At 39.4% G+C, this 19,686-nt stretch overlaps 1 protein-coding gene and 1 long non-coding RNA gene across 10 annotated transcripts in view; both read right to left on the reverse strand.

Annotated features, from left to right (window-relative positions):
- LOC128444185 (NT-3 growth factor receptor) overlaps window positions 1-19,686 on the reverse strand; it is a 159,603-nt gene that overhangs the window by 112,149 nt on the left and 27,768 nt on the right. Inside the window, exon 2 of one of the 2 annotated variants that reach the window (XM_053426506.1) lies at window positions 2,993-3,067. The exons of the other annotated variant lie outside the window; for it this stretch is intronic. Coding sequence (XP_053282481.1) covers window positions 2,993-3,067 — 75 coding nt within the window. The remainder of the gene's footprint in view (window positions 1-2,992; window positions 3,068-19,686) is intronic. 2 annotated transcript variants of the gene reach the window in all.
- LOC128444186 (uncharacterized) lies at window positions 8,913-12,240 on the reverse strand. Of its 8 annotated transcripts, none has more exons than XR_008339115.1 (4): window positions 11,889-12,240; window positions 11,630-11,677; window positions 9,270-11,544; window positions 8,913-9,178 (listed from the first exon to the last, which is right to left on the reverse strand). It is a non-coding gene; the product is annotated as an uncharacterized LOC128444186 (long non-coding RNA). The 8 variants fall into 8 exon arrangements; XR_008339116.1 differs by having other exon boundaries at window positions 9,270-9,388; window positions 9,821-9,889; window positions 10,010-12,239; XR_008339113.1 differs by having other exon boundaries at window positions 9,270-11,677.

The raw sequence follows: 19,686 nt of genomic DNA on the forward strand, positions 1-19,686 counted from the left end.
CCAAAATTAAAGACCCTGAAATTAATATGAATATAGCACACATTTTTTGATAAGCAACTTTCTAAAGTTATATTGTAAACCAGATAATATAAAAAATGACACTCAGGTAGAGTTGCGCCAACCAGACCAGCTGTTTTTTTTGTCGATAGAAATGTTCGTAATGATTGAGGCTTGATAGTACAAAAAGTTAATTATTTTATTTTTATTCAAGGTGTAGTTTTAGAGATGTCTCTTTTATAACACTGGTATTTATGTTCCCAGGAAACAAATTGGTAGTAAGGCTGAGTGGCATCATCCAGTTCTCTAAACATATCAATGCTCTGAAGGATTCAGTTCTCAGAAATCTGAATATTTCATAGAGATGTTGTAGTTTTTACTGTGTAAGATAGATGTTTCAAAGTATTTGTAATCAAAACATTAACTTCTCTAAGTGTTTGCTTGGAACCATATCGAGTGGCTAGTAGAGAAGCTGCATATTGAAGGCATTTAAGCCATGGCTGCTGCTTGACTGATACTGCAGGAGACAATGGATTTCATTCCTCAGTATGCTCTTTCTCTGAAGTTTAAATCTGAATCCAAATCAAATTTAATTACAATCTTCCCCCTCTGAATCTCTCATTACTGCTTGATCGAGAGGAGATTAAGAGGTTACATAAGAGTGTGGAAGGAGATTAGGATTCACAGTAAAAAAAAAGGATGTATTGAGTATAGAATTATTAATTATCGTTATTATTATCATGCAACAGGGTTACCCATGTATGCCAATTACTAAATGAGTCCTACAGTCATCAAGCGGTTAAAGGGTTAAAAGGAAGCTACAGCAGAACCGTATGCTCACTTTTAATTATCTAGATGTCAATGGGAGAAGTGCCAGTGTATTTGCTTAGCTGGAGTATTGAAGTCATTCCATAGAGTGGAGGATGTGCTATATCAGTCCTTTATGAATCAATACACCTTAGCCTGTTTCTTCCTGTATTTAGCTTACACATTGTAAAAAATGTAAAAACATGCATGTGTTGCAGCTATTTTTGGTATTTGCATTTGTTCCCACTGTCCATCCTGTTGTGATTGTATCACATTTTGAATGGGAAATGAAAGCAATATTAGCAATATTAATTAGTCAATGTGTGTATTAAGTAACCGTCTTTCAAGCAGTTACTTCAATTCCATTGAACATGTAATGTAATGACAAGTGCAATGCCAATTGTAAATCTGCTTGTTTGGAAGAGCTGTTTGCTTGTCCTGTTTAATGCTCTGGAGCTACTTCAGAATTATTACTTGTCAACCCTCCTCAAACAGGCCTACAATATTTTTTGATGTACAGTCTATGGTGCAGAATGAAGCAAGAAACAGTTTTACATACCTGGTTTATCTCCAGTGAAGATTTTGTGGTCAATGTTTCTTATAAAACATTGCTCATGTGTGAATAGCTTAGTATGATTTTTAGAGCTGTGAAAAATAACGCGTTATGATTAAATTACAGGATTAATTAGTTTTGTTTTTTTAACGCATTTAACGCATGCGCAGAAGGACCTTCCAATTCCGCCGCCTCTGCACTAGTTGCCGCTATAATGCAGTCAGACGGCAGCTGCCATTCAAACAAACAAACAACATGGATAATTCTGATGAACCTGAGGACCTTCTGGACGGGAAGATCGTGTTCCAAAAAAACAAAGATCGAACATTCAGTAAAAACAAGGTGATATGCACACTCTGCGAGAAGTTATCGTTTCGACGTAGCAATACCCGCCTAACCACCGCAACGCGAAGCATGTGTTGGTCGGCGAGGGGCGTTCAAGTGGAATGCGCCAAACCAGACTCACTCGCAGGACACATTGTGCAAAAGAAGCGGTCAGCTTTACTGTCAGAGAATTTGAACAAGTTAGTTTGCCTCACCAACTGGCTAAAGAACGAGTAGCTAAGAGGGCCTTTAGAGGCATTAGATTGTATCATGGTGTGGTTAATGGTTGTGTGACAAAAAATATAAAAAATGTCAACCATCCAATGGCTAAGAAGCTCAAATAATTTCTGTTTGATTTAAAAAAAAAAAAAGTTTTATTCAACCACACAATGGCTAAGGAGCCCGAATATTGTTTAGGATGAAGATTATATTAATGTTCCATATGGAAAAGCAATGATAACTGCTGAAGAACTGCTGAGTTGCAGCACAAAAGAAAAGTTAAATGTCATAAATCTTGTTTTCACAAAAATATTCCGAGAAAATCGGTAATGTGATTAATCATGATTAATCCATAGAAACCTGTGATTAATTTGATTAAAAATTGTAATCATTTCACAGCCCTAATGATTTTGCATAAGTGGGGTTATTGATATATATAATATAAATCATTGTAGTAACAAAATTTACATTGTACTATTACTTTGAAGACAAATTACCAAATAGAAGGTGATCCAATGAATTTTGTTGCTATGACGAAGCTCAGTACCCACTGCACACGGGACTGATGAACAACTTATCAAAGTTATCTAGTTGGGATTTTGCTCAGTGTTTGACCCAGTTGCCAACCACTGCTGTAGTTTATCAGAGGATGTAGAAGAAAATTCAACACACACATAGTGGTTTTCATGGTCAATCTTCATTTCTTTAGACATTTTTACTTGTTTTTACCCAGGTTTATTTTTTTTATAGTTTGTTCATCATACCCTAGACATCTTGGGGACGTATCGGCAATGGTCAGAATAAGAGTGTTTGTGATAAATTTGTATTCATATTGAACATATCCTGTGTCCAAATCTCATCAAACTTGGCTCTGCACTCCCCATGACCACTAAGAATACACGTGTGAAGTTGATTCAAATAAGTTAGACGGTCAGACAGAAAAAGACAGACGTTTGTGTAATTAGATGGCCGATGCACGGGAATGGAGTTAAATATTGTTAGCAGCCACATATTTTAGTTGTGATATGTTCTACAATTACAACACTGCATGAGCAAATGTACATGAATGCATTGAGAAATGTTTCTTCTTACAGCCTCTCTAAGCCGGTGTAGAGCTCCATATCCACATCCCTCAAGGTTTGCAGACCCGTCCATGACTCAATGTATCTGAAAAGAAGGAAAGTAAAGATTATCAGTTGGGCTGTGAAGATTATTTTCTTGAACGGTTTGGCCCATAAAATAAGAATCGTGAAAGATACCCGTTATATTTTCTCATAGTCATTGTTTCTTCCAACCAATGGTGCAAAAATACGTCATTTAAAATAAATACTGCAGTACCTGTTGTAAACCTGCCTGTTTGGAATGGGCTGTTTGCTTACCCTGTGGTCATGCTTGGGAGCCTAATAAAGAATTACACAACTTTTCAAATTAAAAGCTCTGTAATTCAGCTGGATATAAGCAATTCTGATTGTTATTGCCAATGCAGGAATCAGCTCTCGTGACAAAAAAGAACATCTGTCAGTCCGATATTGTGCAATGAACAAATTATCAAAATTATTTAGTGGCCATTTTGACCTGTGGTTTAACCCAGTTATGGACCACTGCTGTTGTCAAAACATTATTGATCATATCTTGTCCTACCATATTAAGCACTGCTCTGCCCCTGGACCACTACAAATACGGAGTGTTAGGTCAATAAGACGAATGGTTTACGAGATATGCATTCTACATACAGACAGATAGGTATTTATTCATACTAAAAAAGTGAATGTGTAATCACATGAAACTTTTTTTCTTCAAAAAAGGGTCCCTGTTAATACAGGGATTTGGCTTTTGGTAGGCTAATGTCATGCTGTCTTACATTCATGTCTATTTTATCAATTACAAGGTATAAACAGGAACACTTTTGAAGCATCAAACAAACATAGCATTTGGACATCATACAAAAAAACTGGCACTTGTCTTTATGTTTAAATAAAGTGTCTATACATCTTTATGTATTTGCGTGACAGTAAGTATGAATGTATGTGAATTAGAATTATAAATCTTTGTCATTACCCAAAATAGTACAACGGAATTTGCTGTGCAAAAACGATACATACATTCACAGTGTGCAGTGAAATATTCCTTTATGCCTAACGTGACTTCTAATACAATTTCTCTATCCCTCTCTCTCTCTGAAGAAATTCGAGCTGGCCCACAGTGGAGGATTTTATATCTGATGTTGAAATGCTATGTTTGTTTGATGCTTCAAAAGTGTTCCTGTTTATACCTTGTAATTGATAAAATAGACATGAATGTAAGACAGCATGACATTAGCCTACCAAAAGCCAAATCCCTGTATTAACAGGGACCCTTTTTTGAAGAAAAAAAGTGCCTCTTGTGTCTTCCTAAGAACACTAATAGACCACAATATAACCACTAGAAAATTCTGTAAATATCACTAAACATGGACCTTCCACTTTCTAATCAGTAGCAAGAATGACACACAATGCCCCTTATGATAACTCAGCAAAATGAGTACACAAAATAGGATAGTTTTCCTCTTTTGTTAACAGCCTGCACAGTGCTAGTACAGAGAAGAAAAAAATCACTGGACACAGTCTAGTTTAGCTGCAGGCCAAATTTCAGACAGAATAATAAAGACTAAACTGAACCGAGCTCCTGCATGAGGACTTGGATCATTCTAAAGGATTAGGCGACCCCCATGCAGTACCTCCGCGGACCACCTGTTGAATACCTCTGATCTAGAGGAAGTAAAACTCTTAACAAAGTTCATAAGGTGAACCTGCGGAGGGATCATTACCGGTACAGCCTGCTCGGTTGACCAAGGCAGCCCGACCATCGACAAATACGCCGCCGGACCTGCACATCTCCTGAGGCAGGCGAGAGAGCGAAAGAGAGGTGCACAGTACGTAAAGGCAGGCGTTGCGCCAACCTCCGCTGCTCAAGTAACAAGCCCGTTTTGAGAATATAAGAAGGAGAAAGTACCCAAATTTGTGTTAAAATGTAGCGAGTAAAAAGTCGTCAGGAAAATAAATACTAAGTACAGGTATGTGAAATATCTACTTAAGTACAGTAATGAAGTATTTTTACCTCGTTAGTTCCCACCACTTATTCAAACCGCCACTTAAAAATTGGCCTCCAGTGGAATATTTTACACGGTGCCACTGCTTCTAATGTTTTTATTTCTGTTCTGAATCCTGCTGTTTTTGACAAATGTCAATTTTTAGACTCTTTTCCAGAGTGCAAGCGACTTACAGGTTTCTTCTCTTTGTAACAATGGTTTTTAGTCTCTTTAACATGTTTTTTATGGAGAATGTTTTTATCATGGGAACAGGCTACAAAAAAAATTTAACAGAAGTGGAAGCTCATTAATTACCTCTAAGGCGAAGAAAAAAATTGCAATTCATGTGAGCAGAAAGAACAGGGTTGAGATCAGAGAAGGGCAGGAAGCAAAGGAGATGCTGCTGATGAACCTCATAGCAAGACTGTGAATAGAGGTCATGTTTTAGAAACATTCCATGGTCAATGATTGATGTCCTTTCCACACTTTAACCGAATGATGTATTTTTTATTATTTATTAGCATTAACATTTTTTTGTGGTACCCACAGATTGTAGTAATGAAATATGTAAATTAAATGTTTTGTAAACTAAAAATAAATGTCTCTCTCTCTCTCACACATACACATGTCTACTAAGGCATATATAATTATAAAAATACTTGTGATATGAAGAGAAAACAGAAGAGAGTTCCAAAGTAGTGAAAGAAAAGGTTGGAATATACCAAAATAAGGTAGCCTTTAGCCTTATAATCCTATATAGCTTTGGTGCATAAAACATCTTTGTGGTAAACATATGTTAAAAATACTGCCGATGACGAAATGTTTTTTGGTCATCAATAATAAATAAAACTACATGTATATTTTATCTTGCCAAATTGTAATTAGCATCAATCACGTATGCAAAGTTTATATTTCACCATAAAACTTCTAAAATCAGCCCAATCAAAAAAAAGTTCTGAGTGACTTTGTGCTTATTATTGGAAGAAGGTCAAACGCAGAACTCGGTTTCGATGCCCAACACTCAATCAATCAATCAATCAAATTTGATTTGTATAGCCCATATTCACAAATCACAATTTGTCTCATAGGGCTTTAACATGGTAAGACATCCTCTGTCCTTAACCTCTTAAGAGGCGGGTGAGATTCGCATAAAACGCTCAACAAGAGTAAGGAAAAACTACTAAAAACCCTTTTAACAGGGTAAAATACGTAGAAACCTCAGGGAGAGCCACATGTGAGGGATCCCTCTCCCAGGACGGACAGAAGTGCAATAGATGTCAAGTGTAGGAAAAGATCATCAAGATGCGGGTTTTAACAGCATTGATGAGGGTAAACATTTTTAAGGATAACTTCAATACTATATGTCAAGCTGTCCTGCTGCAATCATAGTCTATGGTCAGCAGCCAGCAAGATCATGATCCGCCATCAAGATCGGATCCACTATAGTCCAGTCATTGTCCATTGCCGCCAGTTAGGATCCATCATCAGCTGCCACCTCGGTCGTGGTCCACCACCATTATCTCACTCCAACGCGACAAAGGATCCGCCATTCCCACTACAAATTGCACATAAGCAGTATAACAGATAACCAGTGCATTTTTTTAAGAGTAAGAGGATATTACTACTGGATAGCAATTTCATTGCAATACTTATGCAAATTATAGATGCTATATTTATCATTGTAGCCAAGTCTCAGTCATAATACATGTGCCTTGAAATCTGAGCAAACAGTCATCATGCCTGTTATAGGGCTATTGTGCTAATTCATTTCATGCTTTGTGATAATTATTCTAAATGAATTACATATATCAATATGTGTCTTTCTTGGTAAGATCAAAAGTAGCCTTCCTGGAATGTCTTGTAACCCAGGGGCTTTGCTTTGCTTTCACTGGCGTCCACTGTACATCCGGTCTTGCCAGGGTCCATTGGAAGTTGGTTTCTCAGCTATCTGACCCATTCGTTAGACAGTTTATTTGTTGCGTCCTTGCAGCTGTAGGTTAGCAACTTGTCTTTATTAACCATTCAAATAATGATTATACTTGATCACTCTGGGGTAACTGTTGATTGATATAGTGACGATAAGAGAAAACGTTACACACTCAAACAAACCGTGGTGTGCAGGTACAGTATATGCAAATTAAACACTATTCAAAGTGCACACATATAGAATAAAAGAGCTATATGCTGAGCAGAATAACTGATGACAATCACACTTACATGCTTTAGAGGGGACCAGACAAACAAAGAAGACTTGACTTAAAGCATGCACCTCTGAGTTAACTATGAGCAAAGAGAAACACACAGATAATGAACTTTGACTTGTTTTGTTAAAATATGATGATTATGGTGCATTCTCCAATGTTTAACCCCATTAAGACTGATTACAGACCTCTAGAATATAAGTGAGGCTGATGAGATACCTGACGTTTCACAGGTAAAGGTAAATTAAAGTAATCCTTCTGAGAAGACGATGGAGAGAGCAGGACTTCACCCCTGTAAGTGAGTCCATCAGTGTTTGTTTCTACCTGAGACAAATCCCTAATGCTGTCCACTATTTCTGTTACAATTCTGATTTCTAGTAATCAGACTCTAGTAACAGAAACTTAAGACATTTAATACAAAGTAATGCAAGCACAATTGAAAATTAATGAAGCACAGTTGACCGCCACCCTAAAAGCTCTTTAAGAGGATGAGGAAACAGAAGCTGTACTTGCCGCAGCTTATGTTTTTGAACAGCAACCTAGTACAGAAGAAGACAGATTCAGAGGACCTCTATGATTATACACAGGTCAAAATTCCCATACATAGAAGTTATGCTCGTAGTCCACAGCCATCTGACACTCTTAGCCTGCATACAGGGGTTCTTCAAATACTATACACAAGCAATGATCCATAAGGCACCCCAAAATCCTGTCACATGATCAGAGCCCTGTCCTGAAGAGATCTGAGTGTGTGTGCAGTGTTAGCGATAGCGCCACCTGCTGATCAAGTCTCTCTCTCTCTCTCTCTCTCTCTCTCTCTCTCTCTCTCTCTCTCTCTCTCTCTCTCTCAAAAATAAAATATTTAGTCTGGAACCAGCAAATTTATTAGTTATATTTGGTGTCTGCCACCTCTGCGCTAATTCCCGTGAGATTGAATGAGCTACAAACACGAAACTTGGATGAACTCATGTTTCATAGAAAGTTGATGAACAAATGTTCATCAACTTTCTATGAAACATGAGCTCAAAGAGCGGATTTTGAAAGGACATTGGCCATAACTCAGCAACATTTGGTCCAATCATAATCATATCATCCAAAATTCAGTATAAAGCATTGTAAATGGTTTTGTATTTATATAGCGCTTTTCTAGTCTTGATGACCACTCAGAGCGCTTTACAGTAGAGTTTGACATTCACCCATTCACACACACATTCATACAGTGCATCCACTTGGCGAAAAGCAGAATTAGTGTCATGGGAAATCTTATGGAAGTTACCTGATCCCCTGAAATTATTGCCTATTTACAGCACGTCAGCACCGAGTTCTTCACTGACATTAACTTAAGGGAAGCGGAGTAAACGCACCGCGGAGAGGGGGTCTGGAGAACAAAGGGGTCGCGGAGCGAAGGTGTTATCTAACTAGCATATGACTCAGGGCGAAGCCGCTGCTGAGCCTCTCTCGAAACCAACCCGGAAAGTCACTCGTGATTGGCTGGTAGAAGTGTTGCCATTGGTCACCCTGGGTCATTGCAGCACACACGTGGGGTAAACCCCTCCCACACAATATTAATAATACAAATTAATATATAGTTGTCACTAGTAATATATATTATAAATCACTATTTATTAGTAAGCCTTTACCAAAAGCAATGCAGTTAATTAAGACTATACATTCATTCATGTGATGCTTGATGTTATATGTGAACATATTGTACAGGGAAGAAAAAACATGAACGAGGTATATGTTGAGTCAAAGGTTTATTTACTTACAGCACAAATATTGCACAAACACAACTGGCCTAGCCAGTGAAAAGCTAATCAGGTGAAGCTTGAAATGTCTCTTTGCAGCCTCTGGGTCATATGTTCTTTGTGTGAATCTGCCCAAGTGTGTAGACGTGTGTAGCTGTGAGATCCAGTGTAGCTTCTAGTATTATTTGAAGTGTGGCACACAGGTCGGTGAGCTCCTGGCTGTGGAAGGATGGATCCATGTCATCTGTCCCGCTTCAATCAGCTGTAAACACAATAAGTACAATTAGCACAGTTCGATGACAACATACACATACACATGTATCTGAAAAATGATTTAATGAATCTAACCTTACCCTCTTTCTTCTCTGCCGACTCCTGAACTCCTCAATGCTGATGCAAGGTCCGTATGGATGAACTGGAAGCTCCTTCATACTGGCTCATAGTGGGTCTTAGTAAGTCATAGTACAGGCTGCTGGAAAACAACATGAGTAACATGAGTTTATTATTACAGTTTTTCACAATTGTTAACACACAAAAAGCTAAAATTCGGTACAATTTGCACAACCTTCACTTCATGCACCAATCGCTCGACCCAATTTGGCACTACTTCACACTCCCTTATCTGCATTATACTCTGACTTTCATTCTTTACACTCTGATGTCAATTACACATCACATTGTTGTCAAAACACTACACACAATGTTTAGTTGTTGCACACACTTCTCAAGTAAAATCTCATAGCATCAACCTACAACACACAAATACTTAAATCTCTAAACATTCAGGTCTGTTGAGCAATTTCACCTCATTTACACAGCCGAACAGGAGACTGAAACTGTAGATATGGTTCGTGACAACAACTCTATCACACTCAGACAAATAAAAACTAGGATCCTGGCTGACCATGCTACATTTAGAAACGTCCAGACCGTCAGCCTCTCTACATTGGAGCGTATTCTTCATAGGACTGCCCTGTGGATGAAACAAGTGTTCAGGGTCCCATTTGAACGAAACACAGGCATGAAGGAGTTACAGCGAGAGTTTGTGCTTCTAAGTACCAACATTCAGCACTGACACATGCATGTATTGTACCTGTAATCCAATATTGTTCCTTTTCTACAGTGTCTCACTGTAGCCCACTGTGTTGACCTCTCTGTGTCCATACTGTAACTTGCATTCTTATGCTGTCTCTGTCAGCGGATCCAAGAGATAGATGGATAGATTACTTTGTTCACCCCCGAAGGGAAATTAAGTCGTCATAGCAGCCGGTACATTTGAATACAATAAAATACAATACAATAGAATAAAATAAAAAATATTGAGGTAGAAAGCCTCACACAGCTAATGTGTTGTACCAGTACATCTTTATTGATGAGGTGGGATTCAACCTGGTGAAGAGGAGGCGACGGGGCAGAAACGTCATTGGCCAGCGGGCCATTGTTGAGGCCCCCGGCCAGCGTGGTGGGAACATCACACTGTGTGCTGCAATGAATCACCATGGGATCTTGCACCGTCATGCCCACCTAGGGGCCTATAACGCTGCCCGTCTCCTCGTATTCCTGGATGGCCTGCATGACCTGCTGGTACCACCTGGCCAGATAGATGACCCACAGCTGATCGGTCACGTGAGCTTCCACCGGGCTGCTCAAGTGCGTGAGTGGTTCCAGGACCACCCACATTTTTCCGTTCTATACCTTCCACCTTATTCTCCTTTCCTGAATCCTATTGAGGAATTATTTTCAGCTTGGAGGTGGAAGGTATACGAACGGAACCCACAGGACCGGGTCCCACTGCTCCAGGCCATGGAGGAGGCTTGTGGCGACGTGAGTGTCGAGGCCTTTCAGCATTTTGTGTGTGAGGTTTTTAGTTTTCTGTGTGCAGTTTTGAGAAAGCCGTTATTGTTTTGAAAATCGTGTGCTAACAATTGTGAAAAACTGTAGTTTTTGTGAAGGGGGGGGAGCAGGCCGGTGTACAGTACTGTACTGTTCTCTATGTGTACCGAAATAAACTTTTTTATGCTGCATATGTGTGTGCTGTTTTATGTTTGACTATGAAAAAAGTAGGCCTAAACTGAGACATTTTACAAAAAAAGAGAAATGGCTCATTCTCCAGAGTCACTGTCATTCATATGGTGTGTTCCATTTTGATGATTGTGTTTTCAGTTTTGCACTTCAGTGTGCTGTAAATGCTTGGTAGTGTGCAAGCAAATGCTTAGTTGTGTGTTCTCAATGAATGGTATGTGTGTGTCATTTGAAAAAATGGCTGTGTGTACCAAATGAAAACACGAGTTCCATTTTGTGATCAGGTAAGAGATTTGATATCAAAGAGTCATCTTGCAAAGGGAGTGTCAGGTTTAGCATTTTGTGTGTGATGTTTTCAGTTTTCTGTGTGCAGTTTTGAGAAAGCCGTTATTGTTTTGAAAAACGTGTGTTAACAATTGTGAAAAACTGTAATAGACGGAAATAGACTTGCTGCATCACCGTTGGAAGATCCACAGCAAAATTCCTAAAAAAATCCTGAACAGATACTTATGTACAATGGCGTCGTTAGCCCGCACTGCAAATGTGGACTTTCAGCGAGTCTCGGCGTAATGTGCAGTGACTGCGTCATTGTGTGCGGGAATCAGGCTGTGAAAACACAATGATGAAAAAGATCAGATAAAGTAAAGCTGGAGGATGTATTTTAAACAGCACAGCACATCTTTATTCACACCCTCGCTCCGCCGGCCATCATCAGAGCTGTGAAGAGACAGAGAGCTTCCTACAAAAATAAAAAAAACGAGAAAAGTTACATTTATGAAAAAACTAACCGAAAACAAACGGTTCGATTTAATTAGTTCATACCTATTTAAACATGCACTAGCTCCGCTAAAGCACTCGATGCTTTATTCTAGTTTTAGCAACTGTCGTGCTAATCCCACAGTGGTTCACACGTGTTTCAAATCTGAGAGTTAGCTTAGCAGTTACCTCACCTTAATTCAGGGACTGTGCGCCTGTCTTCTCCGCCTCGACTCCTCCACACCGGGCCCGCGGCTTTGCTTTCCCACGCACTCATCTTCTCCTCCAGGGAACCACTGTTGTGTCGACTTCAGCAAGTTATTTATCCCGAAAACAGAGTCTCTCGTACGGAACACGATACTCTCATGACTGCGGCAGACAGACTCTGCATTCACGAGGCTGTGATTGGACAATCCCATCAGGTGATGACGCAAACGACTGACGTCACTTCTTCAGAGTAAAATTCACAACTGTCCTTTTCATCTTAAAACAGCGGTTAAAACAGCTTTTAAATTTACATTTTATATGGGATGAGTATGTGACTGAGGACCCTTTTATTCTTTCTGGTTTTAAGCAGAGGTGTAAAAAGTACTGCAATAATGTACTCAAGTAAAAGTACCTTTACTTTGATGACAATTGACTTAAGTACAAGTAAAAGTACCCATCTAACAATCTACTCAAGTAAAAGTAAAAAGTAGTTCATTTAAAATGTACTTTAAGTAAAAGTTACTTCCAACAACTTGATGGGGGCCGCTCCTATACAGTGCAAAAATAAATAAATTATACAAATATAAGTGCAATGACATTAAACATGTCAACACAACATTTAAGAAGTTTGGGGAGGACATGTCAAGACATGAACCACATGACAGCTAAAATAAAAAAGTTAAAATGCCGCTGTCCCACTGTATATTTAAACTTTTGGTTAAACTTTGGTCCACCTTTAGAGCACTAGTCTACAAACTCTTGTTGAGTTTGAGCAGCAGTGAACAGCATCCAGCACTGCTGAAGAGTCGCTCGCAGGTGGCCGAGGCAGGTAGGCCAGTAGGCTATTGAGTTTCAGGCAGTGTTGTGCATGAATGAACACGTTCATTTTTATGAGAACGTTGAACGCCAGGAGTGAAGCTTGCATAGAGCGCCCAATGTGCTAGGGCCGGCCCTGTGAAGCGCAGTGATTCTCAAACTGTGTGGTGCATCTCACCGATGTGGCACGGAGGCATAAAAGGTGGGGCGCGCGACCGGGAGGGGAAAATGCGAGGCGGAACTAATATTATAGCCGAACTAATGTGTTGACGTCTGCATCTCTTTAACAGTGGGGCAGTTAACAAATCGCTCTTCAGCCGCGGGTAGTTCTTCAGCAGAGGTGTAAAGTAACGAATTACATTTACTCACGTTACTGTAATTGAGTAGTTTTTTTGTGTACTTTGTAATTTTTTGAGTAGTTCTTGAAATGGTTAATTTTACCTTTACTTAAGTAGAATTTGACAGAAGTATTGTACTTCGCTACATTGGACATTACATCCGTTACTGAGTAAAAAAAAAACATAGTTCAAGGCGCAAGGCAATTCTCACTGCAGTGGTAGATGCTGCATAGAGTGGATGACGTTCCCTCACGTGCACGTTCAACATATGAAAACTGATCGTAAAGCTCACTCTTCGCGAAAAATATGCGCGACATGCACAACATTGCACAGGGAGCCATAACTCTGCAGATATCTTTATGGAAAGCCAGTCGAAGTTTGGAGCTTACAGGACACAGACAAATCATATCCAACATAATTTCTGCCTGTTGAGCGGATTGCTGGTAGATGTGTGGTTAACACATCCACTGTGCATTTAACCAGCACAATTGAAAAAGTGATTGTAATCATGCCACTCAACAGTGGTTGAGATTTAGGATTGTGTTTTGGATAATAATAAAATGCTGAAATGTGTATTGTTTCAATTTTTTTTTCATAGCATTGATTTTGCTCGTGGTATACAATGTAATTAATTATAGGGGGGTCACCTCCCAACATTCTCAGGCTTGTAAAACGGCAAGACACTGGTAACAGAAATTTTTCCAAGAATTTCCTATGACATTTACTGGCACAAATTCTTCTTTTCATGCAGTGATCTATTTGCAGCACTTTGTTATTCTATGGGGGGCACTTTGGCATGCAGAGGATAAAACTGCCGACCTTCAGGTTGGAGGACGACCACTCTACCCCTCAAGCCACACAGCCGCCAATTGTGAGACAGAGTAAAACATTTGTCTTTTAAATGTCATCAAAAATCAGGATTGGTCAAAAAACATTGCGGTTATTAACCATAAACTTTTGTCAAGGGAGGGGCTTAGCGGAAATTGGCCATACCTCTTTATATTTTTTGAATTTGAATTATTGTGAAATTAATTACATACGTTCAAGCCATGTTTAAGGATTTTAAGTTTTGCACATAAGGAACGCAAAAAAAAAAAAGTCTTATTGAGCTGCTTCCTATAATTTAGCTGCTTCTTCTGGTCGGCTATGGCTGAGTGGTACACTGAAAAAATAAATCAGTTGGACCAACTTAATTTAATTACTTCAATTGGTAACACCCAATTAAATTGAATCAAATCAAATAAACACGTTGGGCAAACCCAATTGATTTAAGTCAGTTGAACTTAATAATCTCAAGATAATTTGTAGCTTTTACAAACACTAACACTGCTGTGTAACCGTTTAATCAGGGCAAAAATATTTACATATTGTGGTTTGTTTTGGTCCAGAGGAGCATAAATGGTAGTGCATATTACTGGAGGGCACAAGCTGAGGCAACTCAGGTCAGTCCACTTAGCACCTCCACGCCCTCAATGATGATGCCAATGTCTTCAGGTGGCTCCTGGCATCCTTGCCCCTCTTTGCGAATAACAAATACTGCCATGGTGAGCTGCTCCGGATCCTTCTCAGCACTTTCAGCTCCTACATGAGTCCTACATGACACAAAAACCAAACAGCATTGGCAGCACTTTGCACTGTTATACAATTACTATGCATTAGGTAGGACAAAAATGCACCATGTGTAGGATATTTATGTATGTCCCCTGGACTGACATGCATATTTGTGTTAAAACTTACAAGACATTCCTTGATCAGGTCATCTGCATCTTCTCCCAGGAATATTATGAGGGCTTTCAGTAGACACTCTCTCCGAAGATGAGTATCATCAGTCTAGGAAAAAATTATCTTGATTAATTTTCCAAATCTCTAAAAACCGATCACTTAACTCTTACAGCTAAACTCTTTGATCTGCTTAAAAGAAGCATAAGCGATTCTAGATTTTCATTAAAAAAAAGAACAATGTGAGTGCAATGGTGTAGCTTTCCTACAGCTGAAAACCTGACCTGTAAATCAAAGACGTGGTCAACATTGGTCTGCCCATGTTTATGTATCTATAAATGATACAGATAACCTGTGACACCCCCCTTAGCTACTAAGAAAAATCAGGATCTCCTCTGATGATACAGATCTACCTGGTCCAAAGTCTGCATGATGCCAGCAATCTGCTGGCGTGTTGCTCTTACTTTTGAATGGATGACACTGATCAGCTCACTGGAGTGCATGTCTAACTGGGCCATGAATTTCTCCTCCAGGGGAACAGCCATGAGCCTCTGGAACCCTGCGTTGATCTTAAACAAATGACAATTGATATGGTATCCTTACACAAACGGACTGGTACACAACATTAGGTTTTCCTAAGTAGCCACAGAAGCATGCATATACAACCACAAAAATATAAATACACCAAAAAGTACAACAAATATAGAAACTATGGACTACCAATTAATACAAAAGCTGAGAAAATTTGATCACTTCAGTTCCATAATTACCTCTCTTTGATAGATTAGTGCAGGCCATCTGTCCTTGAAATCGTTTAGGCTGGGCTCTTTTTTTAGGACCTCTTGTCTTCTGTAGGCACTACTGTGACCAATCCTCCATGAGAATAAGGTTAGGACCACCTTCCCATTTACATGCAGACACAGAAAAAAAAAAAAAAAAAGCTAATTTATTAATGTGGAAATAAATTTAAGACATTTAATCATGTGTATCCTATTTATTTATGTATTTCCTTATTTATTTGTTATGCCTTTATTTATTCATACTTACGTCATTTTTCGGCCTCCATAGAGGTTGAGAAACATGCTGACATTTGTCAAATTTGTCTGAAACCAATACACACATCTCAAATGTACATTCAAAGCATAATTGGTTATTGCAATTATTTTTGCTCACTTCAGAAGACACTGCCCTGTACATACAGTCACAATACATTCTATGGAAACGAAGGTCTTCATTCTTGAATTTTAACTTACCTTAGGTTAATCTTGTGTCCTGGGCTCAAGTGACCACCTGGAACGTCTGGAACAAAATCATGTTAAGAATATAAAAGTCCATTAATACTGGACGAAATGGGTACGTTTCTATTCAGCGTCTAGTTAGAGCTGTGTACAGTTGAACAGTATTACATGTAGGTTCATTGTAGACTCTTTACACCAGAAATGGCCCTGTTTATGGACTCAATGGGCACAGCAGTGACTAGTGGAAAATACTGAGCTGGTAACATGGAACAACGAGCGGGTTATCTGCGCTGCTTTCACACAGTGAGCACTTATCGCCGTCATCTCCATACATCGCAACATTAATACAAAGGATGTCATGTCGCCCTGGCACAGAAATACTGAGCCGAGTACGCTCAGTGTAACGAGTTACTGTGGTGCTTTCACACAGCGAGACTCGTCTCCATACTGTCCAGACGTAAATACGAGGGCCGCCGCAAGAAGCGGCGACCAGCCGAAGCATCCAGACCCTCTCCCCCGCAGCCCCTCTCCGCCCGGGCCCCTCTCTGCCGCAACCCCTCTCGCCCGACCGTTTCAGCGGGGAGATGTGCGCGAAACCCGGGGGCCATCACAGATGTCCACAAACATTAAACTTCAGGCAGGAGTGAAGCCGCTGAGCCCGGTGACATTTTCAGAGATGCAGATGCACTTTAATGTCAAACTGAGGGGCTCAGGCTCCATGAAGAAAGACACCGGGGACGGTTTTAAACGGGAGTGTCTCGCTCGGGCGTCGGAGAACTTGGCAAACGGCTAGCTAAGGCTAACGCTAGCATCTAGCCCCGCTAGCTGCTTGATGTTATCCAACAATAAAACACACGTCTTCCAAACTCACGGACTCTAGTCTGGGTGAAATAAAACCTTGGTTCACAGAGTTAGCTTGATGTGAATATACGCCGTCCTCTCCCCCAGCCTGAGTGGGTGTGTACCGGTGTGGTGTTTTTACGCCGCATGAGCTGAGCTTGACTGAGCAGCGGCCCCAACTCGTCCCCGGTGAAAGTACGGAGCAACTAACCAGAACTGTAAAACACAAAAACCGAAGTGACCGCATATTAACACTTAGCGTAAGGAGTTACCTGTGGTGCTTTCACACAGCGAGACTGGACTCCATACTTCCAGACATAAATACGAGGGCCGCCGCAACAATCATGACTTGTATAACAGCTTGGCTCTTATGACAATATAACCTATTCAGGGGACAATTTAATACCTTACGTGATATATCATTTGATAAGAGAAAAATCGTGCACTTGACTTACCTGCTTGTTTGAAAAGAAAGATGGCGGAGATCGGGCGAAGAAATCCCGCCGGAGAAAACAGAAATTGACGCAATATGGTTAACTTAAATGAGGCGCTTTGACTCCAATAAGAAATGTGCATTAAAGGAACAAGCTGTTTTATTAAGTTGATAAAGTACACAAATGTGGACTGCATCCACTAAACTCAAAAACTAAGTGAGATTCACTCAAAACTTTACATTACTTCAACTATTACTCAAATCCACTTTTTAGAGTGTAGTCCTCAACTTGAGTCCCAGCCCATGCCAATGTGTCTTTGGGAAAGATGATGAAACCCCAATAGCCCCTAATAGATGTTGAATGCACTAAATATAAGGCACTTTGGATAAAATCATCAGCTAAATGACATATAGTGTGCCACTTCCTCCTATTGAGTGAATTAAGGCTTGAACCCGCTCATTTCCGCTTGCGGTTATATTTCATTGATTCACTTTTGTGTGCAGTGTACTCCAAGGCTGGAGGATTCAGACAACAACAACAACAACATATTATTATTATATGAATTGTTGCTGCTATCATTTAAAACATCTTTACATCCATAATTATCATTCTGGTTGTTTTCATTTTAACAACTAGTCTTTCAGAGCTGTAACCTGATGGTACACAACTGTTCCTGGTCTCTCTCTCCTCTGCCTCAGATTGAGCATTCTTTGCTTTCATGCTGCTGTCCAGGGTAGAAACCAAATATTTCGGCAAATCCCCATCTACACCTAAAATATAAATATCTAGGATATGCAAGGTCACTTCCTTTCACTCCATTCTGGCTGGTTTAGAAGTTAATGTGACCTGTTGGCGCTAGTTTCTGCTATATTCGGTGCAGGATAAAATGCAGAACTCCCATTGAGAAACTGACAATTTAAGGCAGGTAGTGATTTATTAAAGTTTGAGTAAATACTGTGTATGTATTTTGGTTTACTATTTTTCTGTGTTTAATTGTTTTTCTATGCTTAACAAGTCAAAAATCTCTGCTATAAAGAGATCAGAGCAAGGATGAATTACTTTGGAAAGTTGCCTATAATATTCGTACATATTATTATTATTATTATCTATGCATAGTAATCATGCATAGTTACTATGCATGATTAAATGGCTCAGATCGAACCCTTTAAATTAACATCTGTCTCTTCTCAACATTGTCCATCACTCCGCATTTCAATGACATGGCACAGTTCCTACCTGAAAGCATTTTGACATCAGCACCTTATTTCCATTTGGCTGTGTTTCCATTTGAATTGCAAAAATGAGAGATTGATGCGAATATGTGCTGAGACTTTTACAGTGTCCAGGTCTTAAGCCAGACGAAAACCTATAAGAGGTTTTGTAGCACTGAATTGATATTTAACCAGACTTAAAGATTAAAAACAATGACAAACCAACATTTTCTGAGAACATTTGGAGTTCTAATGTAGCCCTCTACAAAAACAGAGATGATATATTTGCTCATTGATGTCGCCCTGTACAGACATGATGTCACAATTCCATGCTACATCACTTGGAACTTACATTTTTGAGTGTGGCAATTGATTGCATCAGCTTAAATTACATTGTACAGACAATGGTTTTTAAAATATACGTTTCACCCTGAAACATGAAGTTGTTGCAACTTCATTGCACATTAGCCAATCTGCACCAAACTTGACATGTTTGATAAGAGTCCCGGCCTGAACACATCAACATGCCAATATACTGTCAAGTCCAGCTGAAAGTCTGACTCTCATGAATTTGATCACAATTTTGAGAGGCAAAAAAATCCCAGAAAAGACACACACATCGGACATACCAAATATTTACGTCCAATATTAGTCTTGCATATGGGTGTGGCAAAATGTTAATACTTGCAGAAAAGCTTCTTGGACCCATACCCTAAACCAGTGGTTCTCAAACTTCAGTGTTGTGCAAGTTCACACCTCTCATGAACTAGTTCAAAGTTCAGTTCGTACTAGTAAACATGAATAGTTCACGTTCATAGTTCACTATTAAAATTCTGAACTAGTTAATAGTTCAGTTCATTTCATAGTATAAAGGTGGAAAGAAAGGAGAATGAAAGACCTAACTCATTTTTTTAAGAAAACTTTATCCATCATTACCTCTTGCCTTAAACTGTACTTCATATTTATCAATTCCTGAAAGAAATGTTTTAAAAAAAAAAGATTATTGCTAACTTCGCCTGCTTCTATCATTTAAATTTTGTAAAATAAATGTTTGTGTGCGCTGTGTGGGAGCTCGCACACACACACACACACACACACAGTCGCCCGCTCCTGGTATTTCATGCTGGCCTGATATGATGATGATTTAACAAATTAACGTGACGTTCCCTCACGTGCACGTTCGACATGT

Source organism: Pleuronectes platessa, chromosome 7 (genome assembly GCF_947347685.1).
Source record: "Pleuronectes platessa chromosome 7, fPlePla1.1, whole genome shotgun sequence".
NCBI classification, from domain to species: Eukaryota; Metazoa; Chordata; class Actinopteri; order Pleuronectiformes; family Pleuronectidae; genus Pleuronectes; species Pleuronectes platessa.